Genomic DNA, 20,508 nt, shown 5'->3' on the forward strand with positions numbered 1-20,508 from the left:
TTACAAGGTTTTTCTTGGACTGCTGTCCAGTTTTCCAGCTCCATTCTTTTGCTTTTACCAAATTTGGGGAATCTTCTTGTTCGGTGAAGGGTGAATACGCTTCCATAGATCTGTTTCCTGACACAGTGCTCTTTGTCCTGCTTCAAAGTTGCTGCTTGGCATTGTTCTCTATGAAATAGAATGTGGACCTACCTCTGTAAAATTCATTTAAATTTTCTAATGATTCCTAAGGAGAAAGATCAGATTCTGCTGCTTCCTTTTTTGTTGTTGTTGGGAATATAAGACCTGAAGACATGTTTAAGACAGTATTAACAATTGTAAAGCTGGTTTCAGAGTAACAAAGTATTAGTGATACACCGGCAGCAGAGTTTAAGGAAACAGTATCTATGCAGCTGACTTAATTTTCCCAACTGTTTTAAATCACTTTTGGGGAAAAAAAAAATCCAGAGGAAATGAGTCAGTTTAAGCTTACTTCAGTTGTTCTTCAATACATCTTTGCTTACACGGTGAAGAATATGTCAGTTTATGTAAATTAGGCCCCCAGGCTCTACTGGGAAACATGGGACCTTGCCTGGTCCTGCTAAAAAATGTTCTAAAATTGTGGTTGATTTCACAGAAGGTGATGCAGCTCTTTGAGGAGCAGTTTAACTCAGTTTATAAGAGAAAATTAATTATCAGGTTATAGAGAAAATAAAATAGCCCCTTAATCTGGTTTAAATTCAGCACTGGAAAGGAGTGCCAGAGTCCAGCCATCAGCACAAGATTGATTTGAATGTTCCTGCACCTCCTGCAGTGCTATGGGAGAGCGTCTTTTATGGCTGCGTTTTGGAACAGCACCATCAAAGCTGAAGTGTGCTGTGAAAATGCATCTTTCTGCAGAAGCCTACAGAAACGCTCACCTTTTGGGAAACCTCATCTGAGCTCATTTTATGAACAGATCAGGCAAAGCTTGTCTTTATGAGGTTTAAGTCCAGTCTAAAGGGATCAGAGCAGGTATGGTTCTCAGCATCTGGCCGTTTCAAAGGAGCTGAATGGCTTGTGTGTCAGTGAGACCCTCTCCATGGGATCTGCTGGCACCCACAAGGGGCAGCCGCTGGGGACCACAGACTGCATGCAGCACACGCTGGCCTTTTCAGTGCTTCCTGGGGAGAAGGCATGGGACTGTGGGGGAACGGTACCCTAGAGTAGGCTGCTGGCTCAGTGCTGCAGGGGGAACCGTGAGGAGCACTGGTCACTGCTTTTATGGACTCAGTCTGGAGTGAGACAGTACAAGACAAAAAGGGAGCAGAAGGGTCTATGCATTAAAAAAAAAAGTATGCATACAAGACTTACACATGCCAAGGACGTGTTACGTGTCCAGCTACTCCGTTATTTGTTCATAGCAAGCACGAACTCCAAACTATACCTAACTGCTTGCAAAGCAGTGATGCCAATGTGTAGCGGTAAAATAAAGCAGCCATTCGATTTCTAAAGCACACACTGATGGTCTCTTTGGGGAAGTAGAAAGGGAAATGTGTATATTTGTGTTAGAACTGGAAAGATAGTTGTTTCTCCTGGTGGAAATAAGTATCTGTATTTATGTCTAGATATCATTTAATTTATTTCATCACCGAATAATTGGTCTCGATTATAGTAATTGGTCTCCTGAACCTATCCTAAGTATCCCTAGACCTAAGTAGGCAATTTAATTAGTCTGTTCCATACACTTAATTCCTACTAGAGGAAGCAGGAGATGAACAAGTCACAAGGATGGGCTGCTAAGGCTTGGAATTATCCTACCTAACCGCAGGTCCCTGAGTGTGAGCTCCTGTGTTGTGAGCTGACTCTTTAAACCAGTGGTGAGTGAGTGAGAATCATCTCAAGAGAAATTCAGCTCACTGACAACTTAGCAGCCCCCTGGGTACACTTGGGTCTCTCCACTAAGGGTAGGGACTACTCCGTGCATTTAAAGCAATACAGGATGAATCTGAACCTGGCCTGTAATCTCCGAGCCTTATCAGCCCTGCAGTGATTTTCTTGACTATAGCATTCAGGTTTCAGTCAGTCCAGCAAAAAGATTAGAAAAATAAATAGAATAAATAGTACTCTTTTTTTTTTTTTTTTTTTTGGCATATCTCTTCCTTTCCTGAATTAAAGCCTTTATTTTTGGGAAAAAAGCTAATCTTGATATTCAGAATCACTTTTGTTAGTTTAGCATAGCGGGACAGAACATTTGCTAAGTAGAAGTATAATGGCAGCAGTCTTGTAGCCTTTACTTGAGCAAATTCCTACTGAAGTTGGAAAAAGTTCTTTTTAAGGACCAAGTTGACTGAGCTATGGATTTTACTGTGCCGTCTCAGTGTGCAATACAGATATGGAAAAGATGTAGGCCTTTATTATACTGAAATCTGGACAATCAGCATATCTCAGAATTTATCATACATAAAGGTTATGTAAACACTACTTTGTGTTTTAATATTTAGCAGCATCTTTATGCAAAATGTTTTTACAATCCTACTGTTTACGTTTTCTCAGGCGCTTATGTATAACATGTAATAATGGCTGTTGGAAATAAAGGAGCCTGACAATGGACTCGCTCGCCTCTGTAATCCAGATTTTCATAAAAGTCTTGTGTAAGTGCCATGATGTTAGCCAAAAAAAAACCACAATCCAGAAAACCCACTTCCATGGTATTTCTGTATCTTATAAGGCTGTTGATGCAAATAGGATGTTCCATAAACTGAGGAGGAAAATGTAGGTTGAAAGAACATGTTTGAACTTACATGGAAGGAGAGGGTGGAATTGTCAGAGTGAGTAAGATCTTAGAGACAACAGTTCTTGTTTATTCAGCGTTTTTGTTCAAAAACGTTATGTTTGTTTCATTCCTTCTGTGTCCAGTCTCCTGCCCAGAATAAAGTTACTCTTGAAGAAATACTGACTGACTAGAGTCTTGATCTTTTACTCAGTTTTTAAAAAAAGCACTTTAGTTTGGCTTTTATTTTTTTATTTAGTTGTGAGGTTGTGGGGTTTTTTTGTTGTGTTTTTTTTTTTTTTTTTAAATAACTCTTATGTTTGGTGCTGTGCTGGTTTGAGGTAAAACAGAACCAATTTCCTGTTCCATAATTTTACTTTTCGGCTAAACCTCTTCTAACTAACTGAACTCTGAAATCAACAGCATATTTTTTCTGACAGTCTCCACTTTGAGAGAGATAAGACCTGATTGTTTCTAATTTATGCCCAGGCATGGTACACAGAGAGGCTCTTGTTTATACTTATTGCTATAACACCCAAGGGCAGATAAGTTCGTTATTTGCCCGGTTGGAGGGTTGGAAGTGGAAGAGCATAGAGGGGTCACACCTGTGGGGAGGAGCGGACAGCACAAGTGACCCAAAACTGACCAACAGGGTATTTATTCTGACCCATCATGCTCAGTATTAAAGCTGAGGGATCAAAGGCTCAGCCTTCTTTCTTCAATGGGTGGTGTCCGAGGAGGACTCTGCCTGCTTGTCTGCCTTTGATCCTGATCTACACTTTCCGGTATCCAGCTCTGGAATCAGCTCCCATCTGTTGCTATGTCCAGTCTGGGACTTCCCCTCTGCCAGCCAGTGACGTGATAGTCATCCTGGGAGCTTGATATGGTTTTGTATATATTGTATATATTTCATTATTTGCTTTTTATTATTTTATTAATATTTTCATTTAAAGTAGTTTAGGATTTTTTTAAAACTCGTAAGTCTCTCCTCTCTCGTCCTTCTCCCTCTGAAGGGGGCAGAAGCGAAAGAGAGGAGCTGTTGCTTGTTTCGGTGGCCAGCCTGGCCCAAACCACGCCAGGTGCCTTCTCGGAGGGGTACTGACTCCCGGCAGCTGTGCTCTTTGGGCAAGTTCCTTGGCCACCTGATTTGAGTCTCAGCACATCATTTCTGCACTATGCGGTGGGCTTCGTGTCGCCGAGGAGACCCGCTTCAGTGCAGGTACGGCCTCACTGGGGAAGGGGATCGCGGCGGATAAGGCCGGCAAAGGGCTCTTTTGAGGGCTCTCGTAGCCGGGAAAAGCGGCGAGCTCGTGCCGGAACCGGCAGCTCGGGGGCGGGCTGCTGACGCGGCAGGGGCGGAGCCAGCGTCACACGCGGCAGTTCTAAACGGGCGGTGCCGGAGCCTAGCACGCGGGCAGCCAGTGGGCGTTACTCAGGCCGTTACTGCGACACCGCAGCGGGAGGGGGCGAAGAGGGCGCAGCGTTTCGCAGGTAGGTCAGTGAAAACCCTGCGTCTGAGCTGGGCACAAGCTGGGCAAGCACAAGCAGAGGCGTATCGGCGTGCTGGGGCACGGGCTCAGGGCTAGCGGCAAGCTGACAGCAGCGATTCACCGCTTCCCGCCGCAAGAAAAGAACGTGGCCGCAAAATGGTCAAAAGCCGCTGCAAGAAAGAATGTGGGAACTCAGGCTGAGCTCCCGCGCAAGCATGTGGCTGTGCAGGTCTCGGGCTGCAACGAATGCCTGAGCCTGGCACTGCTCTCACAGGGAGCCAGAGACACCGCCTGCGTACGGTGTGATCAAGTAAACGATCTGCTCAGGCAGGTGGTCGAACTGAAGGAAGAGGTAGAAAGGTTAAGAACTATCAGAGACTGTGAAAACAAAATAGACTGGTGGAGCCATACCCTGAGGCAAAGGCAGCAGGAAGAGGCTCCATTAGAAGTGGATGATCCCCTTCCCTCCTGTCACCAGGCAGAAGGAGAGGACTCAAGGGATAAGGGGGAGTGGAGTCAGATCCTTCCTCAGAGAGGCAAGCGGAACCCCTCACAGCCCCCTCACCATCCCCATTGCCCTTGCAGAATAGGTATGGGGCTTTGGAAATCGAGGACCAGGCAATTGAGGATGGAAAGGACGATCCATCCAGTGAGGCGCCCAGTGCTGGGCGCTCACCCCCACACCTCAGGACTTCCTCAACCAAGAAAGAAAGGAAGGTAATTGTAGTAGGTGACTCCCTTCTCAGGGGAACAGAGGGCCCTATCTGTAGACCAGACCCATTCCACAGGGAAGTCAGCTGCCTCCCTGGGGCCAGAATTAAGGACATAAGGAGAAAACTCCCTTCCCTGGTTAAGACATCAGATTACTACCCACTACTGATATTTCAGGTAGGTGGTGATGAGGTAGGTACCAGAAGTCTAAGGGCAATGAAGAATGACTTTAGGGCCCTGGGACAGCTTGTTAAGGGATCGGGAGCACAAATAGTGTTCTCCTCTATCCCACCATTTGCAGGGGTTGATGAGGGGATTAATAGGAGGAGTCAGGAAATTAACTCCTGGCTCCGAGACTGGTGCATCCGGCAGGACTTTAGCTTTTTTGACCATGGGCTGATCTACAGGAAACCAGGCATGCTGGCAACAGGTGGGGGAAGCCTAACCCGAAGGGGAAGAAAGATCCTGGGACAAGTGCTTCTGGGTAAAAGTGTTAGCAAGGTCTTGCAGCCTGTCTCAGTGATGGTTGGAGGATGGTGAATTGTGTGGCAGCAAAGACGTGAGGGATAGTGATAATTTGGTAACTACAGTAGTGTCTGAGTTATGATCAGGTGCGAATTAGGGCTTGTCCCCCCAAGAAAGTGGCAGGGCAATTAGCCCAGCTGAAGTGCATCTATACTAATGCACGCAGCATGGGGAATAAACAGGAGGAGCTGGAGGCCATTGTACAGCAAGGAAACTGATATAGTTGCCATCACAGAAACGTGGTGGGGGACACAAGTGGAGTGCTGTAATCGATGGCTACCAACTTTTCAGAAGGGATAGACAAGGAAGGAGAGGTGGTGGGGTGGCCCTCTACATTAGGAGCAGTTTTGAATGTCTGGAACTTAACAGCGTGAATGACAGTGTTGAGTGTGTATGGATAAGAATTAAGGGGAAGGCCAATAAGGCAGACATCGTGATGGGAGTTTGTTATAGACCTCCCAATCAGGATGTAGAAGCCGATGAAGTATTCTATAAGCAGCTGGCAGAGGTCTCATCTGCCCTTGTTCTTGTGGGGGACTTCAACTTCCCAGACGTCTGCTGGAAATACAATGCAGCAGAGAGGGAACAGTCACGGAGATTTCTGGAGTGTGCGGAAGACAACTTCCTAACACAGCTGGTGAAGGAACCAACTAGGGGAAGTGCCCTACTGGACCTACTGTTTGTTAACAGAGAAGGTCTTGTGGGGGATGTAAAGGTTGGAGGTCGCCTTGGGCAGAGTGATCACGAAATGATAGAATTTTCAATTCTTGATGAAGTAAGGCGGGGAGCCAGCAGAACTACCACCTTGGATTTCTGAAGGGCAGACTTTAGCCTAAACAGGAGCATGGTTGAGAGTGTCCCTTGGGAGGCAGTTTTGAAGAGCAAAGGTGCCCAGGAAGGCTGGGCATACTTCAAGCAGATGCTCTTAGAAGCACAGGAGAAGGCCATCCCTGTGTCTCGGAAAAATGAGCAGACGGGGAAGAAGACCAGCCTGGCTAAATAGAGAACTTTGGCTGGACCTCAGGAAAAAAGGGAAAGTTTACATTCTCTGGAAAAGGGGGTTGGCAACTTATGAGGACTATCAAGATATAACAAAGCTATGTAGGGGGAAAATGAGAAGGGCCAAAGCTCAATCAGAACTCAGCTTGGCCACTGCAGTTAAAGACAATAAGAAGAGATTCTTTGAGTATATCAATAGAAAAAGGAAGACTAGGGAAAATGTAGGCCCACTGGTGAATGAGACAGGTGCCCTAGTGGTGGAAGACACAGAGAAGGCAGAGTTACTGAATGCCTTCTTTTCTTCTGTTTTCACTGCTAAAGCTGTCCCTCACAAATCCCATACTCTGAAGGCAAAGGAGAAGGTCTGGAGAGAGGAAGATTTTCCTTCAGTTGAGGAGGACCGGGTCAGAGACCACTTGGCCAAGCTGGACATTCATAAGTCCATGGGCCCTGACGGGATGCACCCGCGAGTGCTGAGAGAGCTGGCAGATGTCATTGCTAGACCACTCTCCATCGTCTTTGAAAGGTCATGGAGAACAGCAGAGGTGCCTGAGGACTGGAAGAAGGGTGACATCACTCCAATCTTCAAAAAAGGAAAGAAGGAGGACCCAGGGAACTACAGACTGGTTAGTCTCACCTCTCTCCCTGGGAAGGTAATGGAGCGACTCATTCTGGATGTCATCTCCAAACACGTTGAGGAACAGGAAGTTATTGGAAGTGGTCAACATGGATTTACCAAGGGTAAATCATGCTTGACCAACCTGATAGCTTTCTATGATGTTATAACTGGTTGGCTGGATGAGGGGAGAGTTGTAGATGTCATCTACCTTGACTTTAGCAAGGCTTTTGATGCTGTCTCCCATAACATCCTCATTAGGAAGTATGGGCTAGATGAGGTGACAGTGAGGTGGATTGAGAGTTGGCTGCGGGACAGAACTCAGAGGGTTGTGATCAGCGGCACAGAGTCTAGTTGGAGGCCTGTAACCAGTGGTGTCCCCCAGGGGTCAATACTTGGTCCTATTTTGTTTAATATATTCATTAATGACCTGGATGAGGGGACAGAGTGTATCCTCAGCAAGTTTGCTGATGATACCAAACTGGGTGGGGTGGCTGACACCCCAGAGGGCCGTGCTGCCATCCAGCATGACCTGGACAGGATGGAGAACTGGGCAGAGAAGAACCTAATGAGGTTCAACAAAACCAAGTGCAAGGTCCTGCACCTGGGGAGGAAGAATGCTAGGCACCAGTACAGGTTAGGGGCGGACCTGCTGGGAAGTAGCTCTGAGGAAAAGGATCTGGGGGTCCTAGTAGACAGTAAATTATCCATGAGCAAGCAATGTGCCCTTGTTGCCAAAAAGGCCAATGGAATCCTGGGCTGCATAGGGAAGAGTGTGGCCAGTAGGTCAAGGGAGGTCATTCTCCCCCTCTACTCTGCACTGCTGAGGCCACAACTGGAATACTGTGTCCAGTTTTGGGCTCCCCAGTTCAAGGGGGACAGGGAACTGCTGGAGCAAGTCCAGCGTAGGGCAACTAAGATGATTAAGGGCTTGGAGCATCTGCCTTATGAGGAAAGGCTGAGAGAGCTGGGACTCTTTAGCCTGGAGAAGAGAAGGCTGAGGGGAGACCTTATGAATGCTTACAAGTATCTAAAGGGTGGGTTGAAGGAGGACGGAGCCAGGCTCTTTTCAGTGGTTCCCAGTGACAGGACGAGGGGCAATGGGCACAAGTTGGAACATAGGAAGTTTCGTTCAAATACACGGAAAAACTTCTTTATGGTTCAGGTGACAGAGCACTGGCACAGGCTGCCCAGAGAGGTTGTGGAGTCCCCTTCTCTGGAGGTTTTCAAGACCCACCTGGATGCAGTCCTGAGTAATGTGCTCTGTCAATCCTGCTTTAGCAGGGGACTTGGACTAGATGATCTCTAGAGGTCCCTTCCATCTCTGAAACTCTGTGATTCTGTGATCCAGTCTTACACTGTGAGCCACACGGCCATTAAGACTATCCTGTCAGGCTTCCATGAATTTCCAGATCTTTGTAACTATGGATTTGCAACATCTTGGCAGAAATATCAGTCTACTGTGTAGCAGGTCAGGGAACAACACAGTTAGTTTTGAGACAAAATTGGTCCCTTCCAACTCTGAAACTCCATGATTCCATGATTCCGTGAATGGAACACGGGGGACAGCAGAACATGGCCTTTGTGGCCCTACAGACAGCAGCATCAGCAATCTGAATGCCACAGCCGTTTTTTGCTCTCCTTGTTGGATTATTTGATTTCTGTGAGCAATGCGAGATGATCTCCTGTATGGCAAGTACTTCCTGAGGCACAGATGTCCTCTTCAGAGGACAGTGCAAGCCAAGGTCTTTGGCCATCTTTTCACTCTGAGCTCATTCCTTCTGTTTCCACTTAGTAACTGAGGAACCAAAACCGCCTTAGAGGGATTGTCTCACATGAGTGTTTTTTAGCTCTCAAAACCAGTTATGTCAAGATTCAAACTCCACACCATTTGGCAACTGTATAATCAGTGACGTGGTTTAAGTCTTCTGTTATGAAGGGTTGCCCAATCTATTTGCTCTTCTAAAGACAGACAGTCATAAATAACACAAACCACAGCATGAGATTGTCCTCTTTGCTCGTTGCTTTCTGTGCCTGGTGGAAACTATTAAGCAAAGGCCAAAGCCATACGGCAACTGGGCACCCAGCTCCTTTTTGCTTCTTGAAGAGATAGCAAATGCCTGCGGCAGTATCAGGTCCCTCACCCCTTTGCCCCCACCTGAATGTCCCCGCCAGGACATGGCGGGGACCATCTGGTGGGGCCTTCTCCTGCCCCAAATGCCAGGTGAGGAGTAGAGGGGCAACAACATGCTGCTGCTCTCCCCATGTCTGCAGCCTCTCCCCTGGCACCTGCAGGTGGCAAGGTGAGCTGGTGGCATCCCAACCTTACACTGGACTCAGGCACCTACACCAATGAGTAACGGTTGATGAGTAACAGACTAGATGATCTCTAGAGGTCCCTTCCAACTCTGAAACTCTGTGATTCGTGTCAAGCTATAGTTTTAGTCCTTGGATGTCAACTCCTCTGAAACTAACTGCAACACTGGATTAAAACAGATGTGCAACACCTTGGAAAGACAGGCAAATGATGACTGTAGGTCCCTTCCAACTGAACTCAACCCTCTCCTCCCCCCCCCTTCTCCCTCTGCTTTCAAGACAGTAGAAGCTGAAGACAGTTGATAACTTACAAACCCAGCCTTTTTGCTAACTATTCAAGTGAGCTTAAAATGAATTGTACAGGCAATGAACTAGGTGAAAAATACAAGTGCAAAGATGGTGTATTGTAACTGGGGTGTGTAAGGTGAGGAGCTCAAGGATTCATTCATAGGTGACTGGGGGATGGAAGTGGGAGAAGTGATAAACTGAGGATGGCCTCTAAGGATGGAAATAAAAATTAATTAAAATTAAATTGTCTGTGCAGTTCAGCCCCCAGTGAGTAATGTTAAATGTGCATATCAGGGAGTTTGCTGTGGGTTTGGAAAGGGTGCAAAACAATGGCAGACTGCCCCATGCAGTGCCTCACTTGGATGTGTCTGCAGTCTTGGAAGCTTGACTACCCTACGTTCTCCTACAAATGGACCTTGAGCTTGTTTGGAGGTTCTAGCAGGGGAGCGCAGCTACCGTATACCCTTGACCGATGAACGGTACGTCTCTATCGGGGAAGGTCGTCCTCTTCGACCGAGCGCGCAGCTTCGGGAGGGACGCACATGGAGCGGTGAGGGAGGAAGGGGACACCCGCCTAGCCAGCCAGATCAGCCGAATCAACCCTGGCGATCAATGGGGTGACAGATGTCGCAGCCAGATCGCCCTCACATCCGAAATGAAACGGCTGCTGTAAAGGTATACAAAGCTCAAAAAGGAAATTACCTTTAAGTCATGGCGATAGCTGAGACGGCCACTCCTTGACGGAGACTACGAAATCACCTGCCGGCAATGATAAAACATTTCGAGATCAGAAAAAAATTTATTTTTTAACTTTTTCTTTTCCGTTATGTTTTACTCCCAGAAGGCATTGCGAAATATGCAAAGTAAAGGCTTCCTATTAGCGGATGTCCCGTTTGGTCACTGCCCCCTAGCGCGGCGGCGGCGGCGGCGCAGGTGGGTGTGCGATGGCCCTCGGCCCGGCCCGGCCCGGCCCGGCCCGGCCCGGCCCTTTTCCTCACGGCCTCTCAGCCATCCGCGGGCTGGCGGTGGCTTGCGGTTGTCCGCTGGGGGAAGCCCTGCCGCCTCGCTAGTTAAAAGCCGTGTTTGTTTCTTGGCTTGTTATTTCTCATTCGCGCTCTGTGCGTGGCTAACGTGGGTTTCTGGGATCTCTTCTCCCCCCTCGCCGCCCTGGCGTCCTCTGGCCCGCTTGGCTCTCAGGGCGCAGGGGGCGGGGGCCGTGCCGGGGTCAGTTTGCCATTGGGGTGTCTGATGAGGAGATAACCGCCCTGGACTTAACTGGTGTTTGCACAACAGTGAGTACTGCAGCATTTCTCATCGCTTACATGAGAGCTTGCTCTTTTCTGCTTCTTGCCTCCGAGTCAGTTTAGCAGCGTGATGGCTCCCCATTTACTAACATGAAGCACTCTTCATCTCGTGTCTGCAAAGAACTTGTCGCGAGTGGAAGGGGTTGGAGTTGATAGCCCAGGAGGCTGCTACCCGCCATACGCCGAGTAGGGGACTTTCCCCCCAGGTTGGTGTTATGTGATGATGTAGAGTAGAAAAGAGCAGCTACTGTTGGGCTGAGGGTTGCTGATTGCAAGCAGTGGAAACCATGTCCTGGAGTCTTGGGTCTGCAGGTCATGCCAGGCACAGCTGGTCTCCTGGCCCTCTTCACCAATGTTCTTCTGGTCTGTGTGGCTAGTGTGGGAGCGATGACTTCTTGCACAGATACTTGTGTTTGCACTTTTCCTCTGTTAGCCCAGGTGGCCTTCATAAATCACAACAAGGGAGTAAATTCAGATCCTTTTTTCCCAAAGTCCCTTTTGCCATTGAGATATCAGGCTGAGGGGAACTGCCAGCTACCTGCCATTGCGGCTCCTGGCTGCAAATTGCTGTTTTTCCCTCCTTCTGGTGAGAAGAGCGGTGAAGGGAGAAGGTCTTTGGCTATCCCCAGGGCACACTGTCTTTCCATGAGATTTCAGTTCACAAGTTGGGCTTTCTCTTCCAATACTGCGTAGCAGGATCAGTCTTAGGAACCAGAACACTACAGCTTGCTTCAAAGCTTCTTCATCCCCCTGTATTTACAAGACAAGCGTTCACCATGGCTATACCTTCTGTTTGCCTTTCCTGGGTGCTTGGCAACAGTGACTTGCTTATCTGCTGTGACATGTCAGTTGGCCTGCTAGGAGCAGGTCTTAGGAAGGTACACTGAAGAAAAGTGACTCTTCTCTTTCTTTAATTTTCTAAACTTCAAGTTAAAAATCAGCTTTGGCTTTTTCTCTTTTCTGAATATATTCAGAGCTGTATTACAAGCAACTACTGTTTCATTCTGTTCTTTCCTGTAGTCCACACTGATACTTTTCTTTAGCCTTTTTGTTGTTTCTCATGCGCTGTTATATTTATTAGCAGTGTAGATACTACTCAACAATGTTTTAGTTCCCAGTGACTTTATCTAGGAAGAAATTGAGACCCCTAAGCAGGCATGAAGGGCCAAATAGCCTGTCTCATTTGAATTCCCGTTCTCAGATGCAGCCTTGTATTTTGTGTTCTATTTTGGTGCCTGTTGGCTAACAAGCGGATTGTTTGCCTCATGTGTGTGCTCGAGGTCTTTCAAAGGTCTCTTTTTCCCTCCGCTTATGAAGGAGCTTTTGCAACATTGGGAACTGGAGGTTATTGTTTGCATGCCAACAGGCTCTTTCCCAGGATTGCTTGAACTGTGGATTGGCATGACAAGAAATCTCCCTACGGAGGGAAAACAGCAAGGAGTTGCTATTATGAAGCTCCACATATGAAATGCCAGTGTGTTGAAATTTGATGCTCCCTTGTTTTATGGCTTTACAGTGGAATCCAATTCCTGCTGAGACCTAGACACTAATCTATTCAAAAAATAACAATTAATAGCCTTGTTTATGAAGCCATTCAAGAACTAAATACTGCTTGCAAAGCATGGTGTATTTGATCAACTAAAAAGTCTATATAAAGTTTTGCTCAGCAACAGGGTTTATTAATAGAAAGAAATGTGACCAGTAGAAGGATAAGTAGTGCAACAGTCTGAATCTTTGTATTTTAATCTGGATTATTACAGAAGAAATGGGTCATTTTTTCAAAATTTCTACTGATTCCGGATCACATACTTAACCTGGATCACCACAGCTAGAAAGAAAAGTGAGAGGCTTTGAAAACACATTCTCATACTTCACCTAAGTATGCATAGAATTAATGTTTAGATACTTTGGGCATTCTTTGAAGAAAAGACTGCCAGATTTGAAAAACCTTCCTACTGCCTCTTCTCCCCTTTGATCAAAACTTGGCTTTCAGTGGCAATTGAGTAACTCTAGTGCTAAAACTTACATTTTCTAAAAGTGGTAACTTTATTTTTTTCTATTATCTCCTACATAGCAACTTGATGCTTCCTTTTCCTGAACTTCAGGGGAATGAAAAGACTATGAAATACTATGACTTGACCGTGCAGCAACAAAACCAAATCAGTTCAGACTGAAACTTTACTGAAATACTTTGTCAGCAATTAACCTAAATTTTTGTCATGTGAGTTACCTGTGAACCGTTATTCCTGCTGACATCAGATTTGTGTATTGTTATTAACTTTATATCTTTTACAGCTATTTTAGGTAACTGGAAGTTTGAAGTCATGGCCGGAAAACCAAAACTTTACTACTTTGATGGAAGGGGCAAGATGGAGTCAATTCGCTGGTTATTAGCTGCAGCTGGGGTTGAGGTTTGTTTTAGTGTTTTTAATGTTAAGCTGCATGTTGGTAAGTGTGTCTTTAAGGCAGATCACAGGTTATTAACCAGAAAAGAAAGGTCATCCCAAGATGCAATAGTATATGAGCATGGGCTGTTCAGTGCAATTAAACACTTGTACTTTAGGCACAGAAAAGTATGGCTTCAAGTTACATGTCTTCTGAGCAATGACACAGTAAACCAGTTTCATGCTTAATGCAAGAATGCGTAATGCTTAATTAAGCATTCGATTACTGACCCAGAGCTGTTGAGCTGAATGATAGATGCGTTCCTGGTACGACAAGGGTTATCGGTGCCAAGTAAAACAGCAATGAATTTGCTTTCTCTAGTCTTTCTGTTTTCGGTTGGGTGCTCACACGCAGATTTTTATTTTATTTTTCACTCCACTGGCTGCATCCTCCACAATAAGCTATAGCATGAAATATATTTTTGTCTTCCTTGCACCATTTAGATGAGGCATAACAGGGTGAAGTGAGCAAACTGACCTACATGTGTAGGGAAGTTGGAAATCTCAGAGCAGGAAGAAAAATATATGGGTAAACCAGAGAAGCAAGACACCACTTTCTTTTTTTTTTTTTGATGGGATGTAATTTACTTACTCATTTGCTATCTGTCTTGGTGATAAACTGATAATTCAGTTTGAGGACAGAAAGGACTAGTAGTTGCTCTGAGTGTCCTCTTTTATGGAATCATAGAATTGTCTGGGTTGGAAGGGACCTTTAAAGGCCATCTAGTCCAACCCCCCCCGCAATAAGCGGGGATATCTTCAACTAGATCGGGTTGCTCAGAGCCCTGTCTAACCTGACTTGGAATGTTTCCAGGGATGGGGCATCTACCACCTCTCTGGGCAACCTGTTCCAGTGTTTCACCACCCTCATTGTAAAAAAATTTCTTCTTTATATCTAGTCTAAATATACCCTCTTTTAGTTTAAAATTGTTACCCCTTGTCCTATCACAAAAGGCCCTGCTAAAAAGTCTGTCCCCATCTTTCTTTAAGTACTGAAAGGCTGCAATAAGGTCTTCCCCGAAGCCTTCTCTTCTCCCAGCTGAACCACCCCAACTCTCTCAGGCTTTCCTCATAGGAGAGGTGCTCCAGCACTCTTATCATTTTTCTGGACCTCCTTCAACAAGTCCATGTCCTTCTTATTTTGGGGGCCCCAGAGCTGGATGCAGTACTCCAGGTGGGGTCTCACCAGAGCAGAGTAGAGGGGCAAAATCACCTCCCTTGACCTGCTGGCCATGCTTCTTTTGATGCAGCCCAGGATACAATTGGACTTCTGGGCTGTGAGCACACACTGCTGACTCATGTCCAGCTTTTCATCCACCAGTACCCCCAAGTCTTTCTTCTCCTCAGGGCTGCTCTCAATCCTTTCATCCCCCAGCCTGTATTGATAACTGCAGGTTGCCCTGACCCAGGTGCAGGACCCTGCCCTTGGCCTTCCTCATCCTTATGAGGTTCACACGGGCCTGCTTCTTGAGCCTGTCCAGGTCCCTCTGGATGGCATCCTATCCCTCAGGCATGTCAACTGCACCACACAGCTTGGTGTCGTCTGCAGACTTGCTGAGGGTGGACTCCATCCCACTGTCATTGATGTCATTGATGAAGACACACTGAACAGTACTGGTCCCAGTACAGACCCCTGAGGGACACCACTTGTCACCAGTCTCCATCTGGACATTGAGCTGTTGACCACTACCATCTGGATCCAGCCATCCAACTGATTCCTCATCCACTGAACAGTCTACCCATCAAATCCATCTCTTTCCATTTTAAAGAGAAGGATGTTGTAGGGGACCCTGTCAAAGGTCTTACAGAAGTCCAGATAATTGACATCCATAGTTCTTCCCTTGTCCACTGATATAGGCACTCCATCATAGAAGGCTACTAGGTTGGTCAGGCAGGATTTGCCCCTGGTGCAGCCATGCTGGCTGTCCAGAATCACCTCCCTGTCCTCCATGTGCCTTAGCCTAGCTTCTAGGAGGATCTGTTCCATGATCTTCCCAGGCACAGAGGGGAGGCTGACAGGTCAGTAGTTCCCAGGGTCCTCCTTTCTACCCTTTTTAAAAATGGGTACAATGTTTCCCTTTTTCCAGTCACCAGGGGCTGCACCTGACTGCCATGACTTTTCATATATCATGGAGAGTGTCTTGGCAACTACATCAGCCAATTCCCTCAGGATTCTGGGATGCATCTTGTCAGGTCCCATAGACTTCTGTATGTTCATGTTCCTCAGGTAGTCATGAACCTGATCTTCTCTTACAGTGGGAGATACTTTGCTCCCCCAGACCTGCCTTGTGGTTTGTCCACTTGAGAGATGTGGGAAGAGAGGTTGCCAGTAAAGACTGAGGCAAAAAAGTTGTTGAGTACCTCAGCCTTTTCCTTATCCATTGTTACTAGTTTGCCAGTCTTGATCATCAAGGGGAGTATGTTTTCTTTGACCTTCCTTTTCTGGCTGACATACTTGTAGAAGCTCTTCTTATTCTTTGCGTCCTTTGCCAAGTTCGGCTCCAGCTGTGCCTTGGCCTTCCTGATCCCATCCCTACACAACCAGGCAGCGTCCCTATGCTCTTCCCAGGATAACTGTCCCTGCTTCCACTGCCTGTGCATTTCCTTCTTGCCCTTGACCAGCAGGTGTCGACTCAGCCATGCCGGTATCTTGCCTTCCTTTCCTGATTTCTTCCACCTGGTGATCAAGAACTCTCACGCTCTATGGAAAGCCTCCTTAAAGATCTGCCAGCTCTGTTCTGCTCCCTTGTCCCTGAGGGCAGTTTCCCAGGGGCTCCTATTGACTAACTCCTTGAACAGCTGGAATTTTGCTTTCCTAATATTCAGGGTCCTGACTTTACTCTTCCCCTGACCCATTATCCCTCAGGACTGTAAACTCTACCAGTGCATGATCACTACAGCCCAGACTACCTCCAATCTTGACATCACCGATTAGCTCACTTGTGTTGGTGACCAACAGGTCCAGTATTGCATCCCCTCTGGTGGGGCTGTTTATTAGCTGGGTTAAGAAGTTATCCTCAATGCATTCCAGGAGTCTGCTGGATTGCCTACAGCTCGCCATGCTACTTTTCCAGCAGAAGTCAGGGTGGTTGAAGTCCCCCAGTAGAATGAGAGCCTGTGAGCACCATGCCTCTTGTAGCTGGAGTAAGAAGGCTTTGTCAATGGCTCCCCTTGATCAGGCAACCTCTGGTAGACACCAATCACAAGGCTCCCTTTGTTGCCTTGGTCTCTTATTCTTACCCATAGGCTTTCAACCAGCTCGTGGTTATTCTTCAGAGACAGCTTGTCACACTCCATCCATTTCTTGATGTAGAGGGCAATGCCTCTGTCCCTCCTTCCTCTCCTGTCCCTCTGAACAGCCTTTAGCCGTCAATAGCCTTGCTCCAGTCATGGGATTCATTCCACCAGGTTTCAGTAATGGCAACTAGGTCGTAGCTTTCTAGCCATGCAGTGGCTTCCAGCTCCTGTTTGTTGCCCATGCTGTGTGCATTGGTGTAGAGGGACATCACCTGGGCTGTTGGCTGTGTCACTTCCTTAGAGGACTACCCCTTAATTCCTTTGGGGTATTTCACTGGTGTTTCCCTGTTGGGTCCTATTTCCTCAGGAGCCCCTGGCTCATCTCCATAAGATTTCAAGTGTGCTGCAGCGTAGCCAGCACATCTCAGAGCAACAGGCTGCAGGCTCTCGCTAGCACCCTGTTCCTCTAAATTTGGTGTGTCATCCCACAGCTTGTCACAGGCAAGCCTAATATTATTCCCCTCCCCCTTCAAGCCTAATTTAAAGCTCTGTCAATGAGCCCCACTAGCTTGTAAGCAAAGACCCTCTTGCCCCTTCCAGAAAGGTCAACGCTATCTGACACCAGCAAGCCTGGTGCCATGTAGGCCATCCCATTATCAAAGAAATTTAAAATTGTGTTGGTGACACCAGCCATGGAGCTATTTATTAATAGACTGGGCCCGTCTGTTTCTACCAATGTTGTTGCCTGCAACTAGAAGGAGAGGGGGAAAAAATAACCTGTGCTCCAGATTCCCTTACCAACCATCCCATGACCCCGAAGTCTTTTTTGATTGCCTTAGGATGCTGTGGGTGGTCTTCATTGCCACCCACGTGGAAGAGCAGCTATAAGTCTGCTCTGAGGGCCATACCAGACAAGGAAATTTCCTAGCAATGTCCTTAACCTGGGCCCCAGGGGGGCAGCAGACTTCCCTAAGAGGGGGGGTCTGTCCAGCATATCAGACCCTCTGTTCCCTTCAGAAGGGAGTTGCCTACAACTATAACCTGTCTTTTCTTCCTTTTGGAGGTGGTCATGATACAGGGGGTAGGCCTTTCTGACCTTGGCAATACCTCTGGTGAAGATGGACCATCATCCACATCATCCATTGACTGGCCTTCCACATCCAGAGCCTTCTACCTGTTATACAGAGGCACCGGGGAAGGTGGGGTGGGCAAGGAGGGAGTTCGTCTGCTGCCCCGAGCGTGGACTTGCCTCCATCTATTCCTCTCCTTTAAGCTACTGCCTTCAGCCTGGTGGGGGGAGGATACAGGATCCCCTTGATCTTATTTTGTTGTGGTGGTTGTTTTTTTTTCTTTTATAGTAGGCTGTTACACTTTATATGGTTACCCCTGTACTGAGACAAGGAACCTGAGTTTTTCAAAAACGCCACCAATCTTTATTTGAAGGCCTTACAGAAGACACAACTTGTTGCTTCCCTGCATTGTTTGTTCCTGTGTTTTAATTCCCTCTCTTTTTTCAATCTAAAAAAAAAACCACCCACCACAAAACTGTTGACAGGTACTAATTAATACACTTTTCCTTGGGATATTCTTTTCCCAGCTTTTCATCAGCAGAAACCTTCTGAATTTTAGATGCTGTGATCACACTTACTATGGTCAAACACTGGCACTGCAGTAGTATGCCTAATTTGGAGTTTCCCTAGTATAGTGAGTCTTAATTATTAACATACATTGCACAGATGTTCTGAGAGAGGTGGTCTGAAGAAAGATCCTTGGGAGTCCATAGCTAGGCATCTAGGGACTGGTAAGCTCAATCATTTTCTAGTCTCCATGGCCTGCATTGACTATAGACATACATAGCACATATAGACACTTACATGTAGACATCTGAATTTGGTGCCTTAATCTCGAACTGAATTTCTCCGTAAGTAGCACTGTTTGGGCCAGCCATCCTCAACCATATTGAACGTAACTACGTCATTCTGATCACAGGCCATTCTGTGTCTTTTTGTTTGTCATTTAGTGAATAAATTCATCTTGAGGTGTCCTAAACGTGCTTCTGTACTAAACTTCTCACTGGGCATAATACTTTCACATTATTTTGTAAAAGCTTTGTTTTAATTTTCCAATAATTTATTCCTGTCTAGCTCCCAAATCAAAATATCCCACAGCAGAGATTTTTTCCACATACCAGAAAGCATTTTAAAGACAGCCTAGTCTGAATTGTTGACTGTCTCCCGTTAAATAGCCTGTTCAATACCAAACAAACCATCCTCACTCCAGTTCTTATTGTCCATTTTTCTGCTAGGGTTGCCTTTAGCAGCATTTGTCAAATATGACAGTCCAAGAGGTTTTGGCCTTGGTATTTTCTTCTTTAGAACCATATGTGGCATGGAAGGAACCATGATGTATATTCTCTTCCTTTTATGACACTTAAAAAGTTTATCTGTTCTAGAAACGTGAAAAGACACTCATTTCTTCTTCTTCCTCATTCTCTTCTGTCAGTTTGAAGAAGAATTTTTGGAAACCCGAGAGCAGTATGAGAAGCTCCTGCAAGGTGAGTCCGCGTGAAACCTCAAGAAAAGTGTGACCAGACTTTATTAGTCTCAGAGAAGATGTGTGAAGAGAAGACTTTGCAGACTGTGTGGGACTTTCTTTTCACACAGAAGAGAGAGAAGTAAAACTGAGAGCTGTGAACAGCTGCAGAGACAGATACTTTTTTTCCCATATGTGGACAGATGCAATTGAAAGTTGAATGTCTTTCCAACCTGGAGAGTTTCCCAAGCCTCTGGGTTGTTCTGGTCTCTGTTTGCCTACGTGTCTCACCTGGTCCCACAAACTTACCCTGGGCTTCAGTAACTTGAAAAAATGTATCCTAAAACTTCATTGAATGTCCTGATTTAGCTTAAGATACTAGTTATAAGAGAGAAGTTTTGGAATCTGCTATTTGCTTCAACTGTGTTTTAAATAATGGAACAGAATTGTTTTTAACTATTTAAAATTAGACAATTTTTACTCAGTTGATATGTTTAGTGGAATTGTCTCCACTGTATTTCAATTTCAGCATAAAAGCTGCTGTACACAGTCCTGACAGCAACTTCAGTGAAATTGGATTTTAATCCACAATAATTGTATTCTGCAGTTTAATTTGTCTGTGCCATTGTAATTTATTGTTTGCATGGAAGAACTCCAGTTTAATATAATGACTACCCACAGCAAGCTCACCATAGAAGTAATGATCTTCTGAAAACAAGAAATCTGATGTGGCGTTACTAGATCCAGTAGAATAATGTGTGGCTTTCCCTTTTAGGTGGATCCCTGCTCTTTCAGCAAGTGCCCATGGTAGAGATTGATGGGATGAAGATGGTGCAGACTAGAGCCATCCTCAGCTACATAGCAGCAAAGTACAACCTCTATGGGAAGGACTTGAAGGAGAGAGCCCTGTACTGTAACAGTACTACTCTTCTCGAATTTATTATAGTAGCTTAGATACATCTAGAATTAATTGCATACTTGCACACCCAGAGAATCACCTGTGTGCCTCAGTGACACACAACTTACAGGGAGCCTGACAGGCCACAGTTAGATGCAAGGCAACTGATTTGTTCTAATTTGATTATTTTTACATAGAAGTATTTGAGGCAGGGGTATATTGTGCTTTAGTGAAATACTAATACAGGTTGATGCAGGTATTCGAGAGGTGACTGGCATGTAAATTTTGAACTACTTCTGTAATGGTTAGTTTTTAACTTTTGGCTGCAAAATTAGATCTGTCTTTGATGTTATCTGTGATTGCATGATGTTCCACAGCACTGTAAAAAGTGCATGATTTAGGTCTTTGGGAGTTGGG

General features: G+C 46.0%; 1 protein-coding gene across 1 annotated transcript in view; it reads left to right on the plus strand.

Moving 5' to 3' along the window:
• Positions 1–10,675: 10,675 nt before the first annotated feature.
• Positions 10,676–20,508, plus strand: part of LOC309669955 (uncharacterized protein) — a 39,589-nt gene continuing 29,756 nt past the window's right edge. Inside the window, exons 1-4 of the mRNA XM_082480751.1 lie at positions 10,676–10,968; positions 13,276–13,391; positions 19,164–19,215; positions 19,969–20,101. Coding sequence (XP_082336877.1) covers positions 13,305–13,391; positions 19,164–19,215; positions 19,969–20,101 — 272 coding nt within the window. The 5' untranslated portion in view covers positions 10,676–10,968; positions 13,276–13,304. The remainder of the gene's footprint in view (positions 10,969–13,275; positions 13,392–19,163; positions 19,216–19,968; positions 20,102–20,508) is intronic.

This window comes from Vanellus vanellus (genome assembly GCF_965231255.1).
Source record: "Vanellus vanellus genome assembly, chromosome: 3".
Taxonomy (NCBI): Eukaryota; Metazoa; Chordata; class Aves; order Charadriiformes; family Charadriidae; genus Vanellus; species Vanellus vanellus.